At 58.4% G+C, this 9,485-nt stretch overlaps 2 protein-coding genes across 2 annotated transcripts in view; one reads left to right on the top strand and one right to left on the bottom strand.

Moving 5' to 3' along the window:
* Nucleotides 1-1,411: 1,411 nt before the first annotated feature.
* LOC113210143 (probable cytochrome P450 49a1) lies at nucleotides 1,412-4,248 on the top strand. Its single transcript, XM_026427987.2, has 8 exons — nucleotides 1,412-1,635; nucleotides 1,718-1,967; nucleotides 2,121-2,314; nucleotides 2,397-2,592; nucleotides 2,675-2,837; nucleotides 2,923-3,168; nucleotides 3,263-3,469; nucleotides 3,890-4,248. The coding sequence occupies exons 1-8, from the start codon at nucleotides 1,413-1,415 to the stop codon at nucleotides 3,995-3,997; spliced, it is 1,587 nt and encodes a 528-aa protein (XP_026283772.1). The 5' UTR covers nucleotide 1,412; the 3' UTR covers nucleotides 3,998-4,248.
* LOC113210145 (probable cytochrome P450 301a1, mitochondrial) overlaps nucleotides 4,235-9,485 on the bottom strand; it is a 6,723-nt gene continuing 1,472 nt past the window's right edge. The window contains exons 2-12 of the mRNA XM_052268673.1: nucleotides 8,919-9,109; nucleotides 8,603-8,792; nucleotides 8,459-8,515; nucleotides 7,803-7,919; nucleotides 7,283-7,359; nucleotides 7,012-7,213; nucleotides 6,444-6,597; nucleotides 6,180-6,349; nucleotides 5,580-5,658; nucleotides 5,276-5,482; nucleotides 4,235-4,543 (exon numbers count right to left, since the gene is read on the bottom strand). Of these exons, the coding sequence (XP_052124633.1) occupies nucleotides 4,436-4,543; nucleotides 5,276-5,482; nucleotides 5,580-5,658; nucleotides 6,180-6,349; nucleotides 6,444-6,597; nucleotides 7,012-7,213; nucleotides 7,283-7,359; nucleotides 7,803-7,919; nucleotides 8,459-8,515; nucleotides 8,603-8,792; nucleotides 8,919-9,109 (1,552 nt within the window). The 3' untranslated portion in view covers nucleotides 4,235-4,435. The remainder of the gene's footprint in view (nucleotides 4,544-5,275; nucleotides 5,483-5,579; nucleotides 5,659-6,179; nucleotides 6,350-6,443; nucleotides 6,598-7,011; nucleotides 7,214-7,282; nucleotides 7,360-7,802; nucleotides 7,920-8,458; nucleotides 8,516-8,602; nucleotides 8,793-8,918; nucleotides 9,110-9,485) is intronic.

Genomic DNA, 9,485 nt, shown 5'->3' with positions numbered 1-9,485 from the left:
CCCAGCCTCCCCCTCCCCGGGTGCCCCATTGTCACCCCCGCGCGCCTTGGGCAACCCTCACAAAGCATGCACCTGGGCCCGGCGGGCCCCCGGTCCTGACCCGGGCCGACCCGACGCGACCCCGCGGTGCCTCCCGGCCCGGCGGCCCGCTGGCTGGTGTGGCGAGACGTGCAAAAAGGGCAGGCAGGAGTCGCAAAACGGGGGCGACTCGACAGTAATGATTCTACTTCGAAGGAATAATTATGATAATATGAAAAAAGCAGCGTTGTTCTCACTATTGTTTTATTTGTCCCACTTTAGAGAGTCGGGAAAAATACGAGGAATTTTAAAAACCGAAAACATTCAGAAAACAGCCCGTATGGCTTACTTAACTACCTTTCTGCAAACAAAAAATCGTTCGAAACTGAAGGCTTTGTTCGGCTATATCCACATATATGTTACAAAGCGATACGATTTAATCTGTGAACACTTTTTCCGGAATACTTTTTGATGTTTTCATCTTTTTCGTCTAGACTTGTTACAATAGTCTACTGTTTTGTGTCTTTTGTTTCAAATTCAGCTTGCAAAATTGTGATCAAGGCCTCAGTAATGGGCGGAATCGCCCCCCCCCCCCCCCCACACCGCACGTGTGCGCCACTACTTGTTCCCCGGAGTGTAACATAAAAGTCACCACCACAGAGCCCTTTCTTGTGGAAACGACTTGAAACTAACCGAAATGTCCCATGCTTCTGTACCACGACACGGCGTTGACAAGGCATCACGAGGCAATGGGGAGCAGCGGACTGCGCGCGGCACGCCGGCGGAAGGCGACCTGGGCGGCGACAGGACAGATGCGCCATAAAATAAATCCTGATGCAACTCGGCGGCGCGAATGCGGCGGTGGCGGCGCGTGGCACAGGGCGGCCCGGGGGCGCGGCCTGCGCGTCAAGTCCGCCCGCAGTCCGCCTGAGACGCGACGACGCTCCGGGGGATCATCGCCACAAAAGCAGGACGGGGCGAGGGCCTCGGCGGGGCGGGCCACTCCCACTATATCGGCAAACTACTCATACGATTTATAGCTGGTAGCTGCTCACGGCGGACACAGGATGTGCACCAGGACGCCGGCGAAGGGTCCGCCACAGACACGCCCCGCCCGGCCTCCCGTCCGAGTTCCGGGGTGCGCCGCCGAGGGGGCCCCTTCCTCCAGGGGGCTCGTCCGCACGCCAGACGCCCCCGCGTGTTGGGTTGCCTACCCAGTCGGGCGGTCTCACGGCGCCCCGCGGGGAGAGAAGGGGGAGGGAGGGGGGAGGGGGCGAAAGGCGGGCGGCCGCCAGCTTCAGCACTTTCTCTCCGTGGCGGGGCGTAGCGGGCGCGGCGGGGGGTTACGCGATGCTGCCCGTGGAAGACGGCCCAGCCCAGTCACACTGCAGGCCATGGCGGGCCCGGCAGCCTGGCGGTCGCTGCTCGCGCGGGGGCCGCGGCCCCTGCTGGGTCACGTCGTCAGACCCTCGACTTCGACGGCGACGCCGTCCTCCGCGGCGGGCGACGACGCCGTCCTGCACGGCAGCGTGAACGACGTCCGCGGCTACGACGAGGTGCCAGGGCCACGACCGGTGCCCTTCCTAGGCAACAGCTGGAGGTTCCTGCCCGTCGTAGGTGAGCACAGCGGACTTCGCCTGCAAGTTGTTGTCTTGAGAGCCATCGGAGCTAACTGCGCCGTTGTTTGAACGTCTCCAAGGGAACTACCGCATCGAGCAGATGGACAAAGTGTGCCTCGGCCTCCACCGGCAGTACGGCGACATCGTCAAGGTGGCCGGGCTCCTGGGCCGACCCGACATGGTGTTCGTCTTCGACGCCGATCTCATCGAGCAGGTGTTCCGCGGCGAGGACGCCCTTCTGCCCGTCCGGCCCTCCATGCCGAGTCTGGACGCCTTCAAGCACGGCATCCGCAAGGACTTCTTCGGTGACCTGGCCGGCGTGATCGCGGTGTGCGTATGCATGCAAAGGAACGGGGTGGTCTCCGCCGGGGCCGGGCATGATGGCCTTGTTGTAGCTGATGGGCGTGGGAGTCCTCTCAAGTCAAAAGTATTCCTTGTGCGGACACGGCCTTGTTATAGCTGACGGGCGCCTCCTCTGTGCAGACACGGCCCCAAGTGGCTCGAGTTCCGGACGCGGGTGCAACAGGTCATGCTGCAGCCCCGGACGGCCAAGCTGTACGTGGGCGCCATCCAGGACACGGCCGACAGCTTCGTGCGCAGGGTGCGCCGGCTGCGGAGCCCGGCCGGCGACGCGCCGCCGGACTTCGTCAACGAGATCCACAAGTGGTCGCTCGAGTGTGAGTACCGGCCCGTGCTCCTGGAGGTCCTGGTCCAGGCCGTCGTCATAATGTTTGCCCCGACCGATTTGTCCTGTCGCAGCCATCGCCAGGGTGGCGCTGGACGCACGACTGGGCTGCCTGGACGATCGACCGCCCGCTGACACCCAGGCCCTCATCGACGCCGTAAACACCTTCTTCATGAACGTCGGCGTCCTGGAGCTCAAGCCGCCGCTCTGGAAGATCTTCCCCACCCCAACGTGGAAGGCTTACATCCGTGCGCTGGACGACATCACAAAGTACGCGCGGGGCGAGAGGCGCAGTCGCGCGACACCCGACGACCCCCCGCGAACAAAGTGGCTGACGTTTGTCGTGTTGCAGCATCACGTCGGGCTACATCACCCGCGCGCTGGACGCGCTCCGGGAGACGGAGCACGCCGAGCTGGGGCCGGACGCCTCCCTGCTGCAGCGGGTGCTCGCCAGCCACGACGCGCGCACCGCGCACATCCTCGCCATCGACCTCTTCCTCGTCGGTATCGACACGGTGAGTGCTCTCCCTCCCTACCGCGTCCAGGAGGACGAGTTCTAGGACCACCACCGCCCTCATGACCCCCCCTCCACCCGCTCAGACCTCCGCGGCGCTGTCGTCCGCGCTGTACCAGCTCGCCCTGCACCCGGAGCAGCAGGAGAAGCTGCACGGCGAGGTCGTCCGGGTGCTCGGCCCGGACGGCGCAGTCACCGCCTCCGCGCTCGAGGACATGCCGTACCTGCGCGCCGTGCTCAAAGAGGTCCTTAGGATGTACCCCGTGGTCATCGGCAACGGCAGGACGCTCACCGAGGACACGGTCGTTGGCGGCTACCTCATCCCCAAAGGGGTAAATATGACCCGGGTGCATTTACGACGGCCGTATGGTCTTGATCGGCGACGCTTGCCACACCATCCGCACTCTCTCTCTCTCTCCGTCCCAGACCCAGATCATCTTCCAGCACTACGTGGCGAGCAACCAGGACCGGTACTTCCCCGAGGCCGGCCGGTTCCGGCCCGAGCGCTGGCTGCGCGAGCACCAGGCCGCCTGCCCGGCCCACCCCTTCGCCTCCCTGCCGTTCGGCTACGGCCGGCGCATGTGCATCGGCCGGCGCTTCGCGGAGCTGGAGCTGCACACCGTGGTGGCCAAGGTGAGCCCGAGGAAAGGGAGAACATCAAAATGTGGCAAAGCGCTGCCTTCTAACGGGCTCCCGTGTTCGGCTCCGTCCTTTGCCTTACCATTTCCATGTTTTGGTTCGTCTTATCCTATTTTGTTTAGGTCACCTAATAACCTAAAGTGGTGTATTTGCTTATGGTGTGGGATGGAACCCAGGCCATTGTAACCAGTGTGCTAGAAAAGTAGGCAAAATGCGCGACAGGGACAAGGCAATTCCGTTTCAGGCGTGGACTAAGTTTGCCTAGCAGGCAGGCGCAGATGACAAAACCACTCTACACCCCTGTGTTTGTCCCGCATTTTTCATGTATTGTTCTCGCAAACACTGTAGGTTTGTGCGCGGCTTCTATATCGTCTGAGGCAATTTGGTAAACCGTTCCTCTGTTCGTGCTTTCAGATGGTGCAGAACTTCCGGATGGAGTACAACAAGGCCCCACTGCCCTACAGAGTGCACCCCATGTACATGCCCCACGGACCACTGCAGCTGACCCTCCACGCGCGGTAACACCATGGTAACACCATGGTAACACCATGGTAACACCCCTCGCAACTCCGAAAAGAGCGTCAAGGCGACTGACACCGCGGTGTTTGCCAACCCCAGGGACCATGGCGCCTTGCGGGCAGGGCGGATAGGCAAACTCGCTCGCCGTGGTGTCGCAGCCCTGACACACGGCACAAGTGTGTATATACTTCTGAAAAAATTTATGTACATTTTTTATTTCTAATAATTAAAAACGACTACCTCAGTTACCATTATTTTATGAAATGATATTTATTTATGTAGGAGACTGTACAAAATGGTTCCACCGAGAAGTGGTGACGTCAATACGACATCGGACTGGAGTCGATATCAGAAAATTGTCGATTTTGTGCGTCAAATCGTCCCGAAATCGACACTTCTCGTCGGTTGATGTCGATTGCTCCCAGGGCGATGTCGCGCTGCTCATCGCTCGACGAGCTTGAAGCGGAGCTCGCCCTCCGGGGCGTACATGAACGTGACCTGGTAGTCCAGCGGCCGGTGGTGGTACTCGAGCCGGAACTTGCGCACGAGCTGCGGGCAAACAGAACGGCAGGGGTGAGCGAATACCCTGAATACTCCCCGAGCGGCGTTCTTGACATCGTGCACTGGGCGCTCGGCGGCGAGGTCGGCGGAGACTTCAACGCTGGGCGGCGTGAAGTCACTGCGGTCAACAGGGTGGCTTGGTAGGGCTGTGCGGTATTTGATAATTTTGAAAGTTTTCGGTATTTATTAACTATTAACATTAGATGTTGCATTTTTTTTCAATTCGGGAACGATACTTACACAATATTAAAAATACTGAAAAATATCAAAATGTAAAGTTTTGGAAATTTCGATATTCCGATATTATCAAAATTTTCGGTATTTCGATATTTTCGACATCGAAGAATATTTTGGTACGATATTGATAACCAATAACGAGAAGTGTCGATAGTTTTGGGTCATTCAGGTTCGATACTAAAATTTCATTATCGCACAGCCCGGGGTGGTCTAGGCCTACGTATCAACGCCGTCCTCTGCAGCAGTAGGTACTACTAGAGCAGTAGGTACTAAACCCACCAGCACATTCTCCGCTCTCAATGGTGACACTACGAGCGCGGCGTTTCAGATCCCGGGTTCACCGATCACGGCGATCACCCCTGCGATCACCCAAGAAAAAGCGCTGGGGGTTTGCCTACCTCCTCCAGAGGGACCACCTTGAATCATTTACAAACTATACAACGATGTTTATTAATTTTTAAGATAGCGACCATGTGGACTTACCTTGGCGAGGAGGACATGCATCTCCAGGTCGGCGAACCTCCGGCCCAGGCACATCCTGGCGCCGTAGCCGTACGGCAGCGACGCGAAGGGGTGCACGTCGAGGGAGGCGTCGTGGCCCTTGATCCAGCGCTCCGGCAGGAACTCGTCGGCGCGGCCGGCGTAGCGGGGCATGTTGCCCGTGACCACGGTCGGGAACACGAGCTGCACCTGCGGGAGGGGAGCAGCACGACCGGGGTCGTGACGTCTGAGCGAGTCGGCAGGGACAGCACGAGGCACGCAGAAATGGAGACGAAGGCTGACTTACCCCTTTCGGGATGCGGTACCCGCAAATAGTCATGTCCTGCGTGAGGGTGCGACCGTTCCCGATGACGGTCGAGTACATCCTGCAGAAAGCAACAACATCACACAATCGTTTTGGGCCGAGTTTTGGGCGGTGTTTTTCTTCACATACAGGGTGTCTCACAGGCCGCGCGCTTTTGTTCGATTATTCTGGACCTCATGAGGCGTACGGGCGGGCTTGCCTACCGATACACATGACGCCGTGCGAGTAGGCAGCTCACCCACTTGAATGCGGTAAAAATAACCATGGTTATCTTCTTTACTAGGAACCGTAATAATATCATGTAACTTGACGATGGATTATGGTTTCCAGTTTATCCACCATAGTTTTCCCAACCTTTAACCATGGTGTTTCATGGTTACCATGGATTATCATCACCATAATACTATAGTTAATCAACATTAAACCATGAGAGACCATGGACTACCATCTATTACCATAATTTATATTTTACTATGGACTTCCCCATGGTAATTTTAGCCTGGGATATCCAAAAGAAAGTGCGCGGCATCATTCTTCTAAATCCACCCTCCCTCAGGCAACACGACTCGCGCCCACACGCACCGGAGCACCTCCTTGACGAAGCCCTTGGTGTAGGCGAGCTGGTCGAGGTGGCGGGCCGTGAGCGGGGTGTCCGGGTCGGGCAGCACGCGCTCCAGCTCGGCGAACATCTTGTCCTGCACCTCGGGCCGCGTGGCCAGCTGGTACAGGATGGAGCACACGGCCATCGAGATCTGCGACAAGACAATAACGGAGAGTTGTGAGCGAACTCGGCCTTGCGTCTCGGCGGGGCTGCTGGCGGCGCGGCCAACGCGACGCGCTCCTTACCGTGTCGATGCCCACGAGGATCAGGTCCAGGGCGAGCACGTACGCCAGCTTGCGGTCCGTCTGCTCCGCCAGGATGCGCTCCACGACGGAGAGCTCGCCGTCCTCCTTGGTGGCCAGCCGCTCCATGGCGCGGTCGATGTGCTTCGTGCAGACCCTGCGCGACAGGCAGGCGGAGAGCGAGGCCTCATCAGTGAGGGTCGCGGGAGCGCCGGCGAGGCGGGCAACCCACCCTACTCGCGCCCACGAGCGGCTGCCGTGTGCGGCCGCCCGGGCGGGCGCGGGGCAGTGGTGCTCTGCGATATTACGATATCGATACGATATCGTCCATTATCGGGAACTCGATATTCTCCCAAAATAGATGTATAGAAGTCACGATATTCCGGTCCGTTTCGGACATATCGTCTCTCGATATTGTTCAATATTGCGATATCCACCAACGATCTTTACAACTCGATCACTCGATATTATCAAGACTCGGTGCATCAAGTCGATGTTATGTATTTCTTCGATATCCTATCACATCAAAATATCGCACAACCACCTGGACGCGCTGCAGCGGCGTACTCACTCGACGAAGAAGTTCATGTTGTTGACGTAGTGGGTCCACAGCGGGGTGGGGATGTACCGCCAGAAGGGGAACTTGAGCTCCAGCACGGCCACGTTCCTCAGGGCGAACTTGGCGGCGTCGATGATCTTCTGCGGCTCCGAGTCGGGCGGGAGGTTCGGGTCCAGGCAGCCGAGCCGCGTGTCCAGCGCGACACGGCCGATACCTGCAGCAGGCGGGGTGGTTGAGTACCGCGACCGTCTCGGGGGGTGGTTGGGGGGGGGGGGGTACTCACACTCCAGAGACCACTTGTGGATCTCGTTGTCGAAGTCGGCCGGCATCTCACCCCTGTCGTCCCGCATGTCTTGCATCCTGGGCAACCGCAGAGTTAGAGTGAGAGGAGAGAGATTGGGGGGGGGGGGGAGGCATCGTAAGGACCAATGCCGGCGGCTTTGGCCACCACAGTGAGGGGGTGGGAGTAGGGGTACAGTCAGCGAGGCTGTAGCTGTGAAACAACGCGCAATATCGACATCATGCAGACGACCCTAACGTTGGCGTGACCGCCCGTCCACCGCCGTGCCCAGGAAGTCTGGACGGGCCGGCGGGCAGTCAGTGTGTCCTACTTGTAGCGGTGTGGCCGGCGTGGCCAGCGCCGCGGGGAACAGTTCGTCTGGGAGAGACTGGAGGAGGAGGAGGGAGGTGAGGGGGCGGGGGGATACGAGTTTCGGGCGTTTTTGGGGTGACGTCCACGCCCATTCCGGCTGCGTTTGCTTTCTCTATAGAGGCCCGTCCGGTCGGCTAGGTCCGTAGTATACCTCTGCAGGAAGCAGTCGGTGACGTCCTCGATGGGGCCGATGTAGGAGCGCACCGTCTTGGGCTGCAGGCACGGCCGCTGGACGCGCGACCGAAACTCCCGCCACGCCTCGCCGTGCCTAGAAAGAAATACTATTATTTTCAAAAAATAAAACAAATTACCATAGCGGCGCCGCATTCTCTCCTGAATAACCTGTACCTGGTGCCGGCGTGCGAACGGGCTTGCCTACCACCGCGGCGCCTTACGGCCCCGTGTGAATATGCAACCCGCTCGCACGCCTGCACCCGGTACAGTATATCTCTGGAGGTGAGAACGGCGCCGATGGGCCTCCCTGTATGTGAAAATAAAACAACCGAGCGAGCTCGTGTGTGGTTTCTTTGGAGAGCAGTGCAAGAGCGAGAGCGACACCCCGTGACTTATTAGGGAAAGAAAGAGGAGCGAATAAAAGCGACTGGTAAAAAAAAAAAAACGGGAAAAGTGGTATTATCTGCTTCACACTCCACGCTCGCTCCACGCCTTTCCGTCGCGGGCGGCCGGCTACCGAAGAAGCACCGCCGAAATGCTTCCATGCTCCGGTGCCAACTCAACTCAGTCACTCATTTAATTTTTTTTTTTAAATATTTATTAAAAATATATCTATCTCAAATGTATACTCACACTCCTACGACTCCAGCCAGGTAGCCGAAGAAGTCCTTCCGCACGTCCGACTTGTAGCTGAAGAAAAATAATGCAATCGTTGACGTGATATATTTTAATAGACTTATTTCCTATATTCTTCCACTGGCTCGCACTCTCCCTCACCTGACGAGGCACGGCATGGCCGGCCGGAAGGGCGTGGGCCCCTCGTGGCGGTACACCCTCTCGGTCTCGTCCGCGTCGAAGACGAACACCAGGTCGGGCCGGCCCACCAGGTTGGACAGCTTGACGCAGTCGCCGTACTGCTCGTGCAGCAGCGCCGACACCCGCGCCAGGTCCGACACCTGGTACTGACCTCCACGCCGGACGCAGCAAGGAAGGTTTAATCCATTATTAAATCGGAAAGCGAGAGCGCTATGGATTTCTAGACAGAGTAACGGTGCGCAAACTACTTCATTTTCAAAGAATGGGCGCCACTTACCCACGACGGGGAGCAGCCTCCACGTGTTGCCGATGAGGGGCAGCGGCCTGGGGCCGGGCATCTGCTCGTAGGGGAGCCCGTCGACGGCGACCGGGTCCGCGTCGTGGACCTCGGCCTCCCGGGGACACAGGGGTGCCGTCGCCGTGGTGGAGGAGCGGGGCCGCACTCCGGACCGCAGCATCCCTCGCAGCCTGTCCAGGATCACGATGATGGTGGTCAGAGTCCCGAAGAACAAAACCATTTGCACGAGCCGGCCGGCACGACCGGACCCAAAAATCATATGGGTCTTTTCTACTATGTGGCAGTTGTCGGATCAAGTACACATTAGCATATACTGTACATTTGTTTAGAGAAACATTGTAATTTGCTCGAAGGAACAAGACAATGTTCTTCATTTCAACAAGCTCAAATAGCTTATCTGAACCACTCCTCTTCTAAGGTCGGAGCTTGGTATCTCGGGCCAAGAACGCAAACTCGTTCAGAGCGCTGAGCTGGAATTTCGACCACTTTGACGTCCAGGCCGTCAGCCCGAGTGGTGCGGGGCGGGTAGCAGTCTGGGGGAGGGGG

Source organism: Frankliniella occidentalis, unplaced genomic scaffold, assembly GCF_000697945.3.
Source record: "Frankliniella occidentalis isolate FOCC.00 unplaced genomic scaffold, Focc_3.1 Scaffold74, whole genome shotgun sequence".
Lineage (NCBI taxonomy): Eukaryota > Metazoa > Arthropoda > Insecta > Thysanoptera > Thripidae > Frankliniella > Frankliniella occidentalis.
Note: the sequence above shows the minus strand (reverse complement) of the source record. Positions and strands in the feature narration are given on the sequence as shown.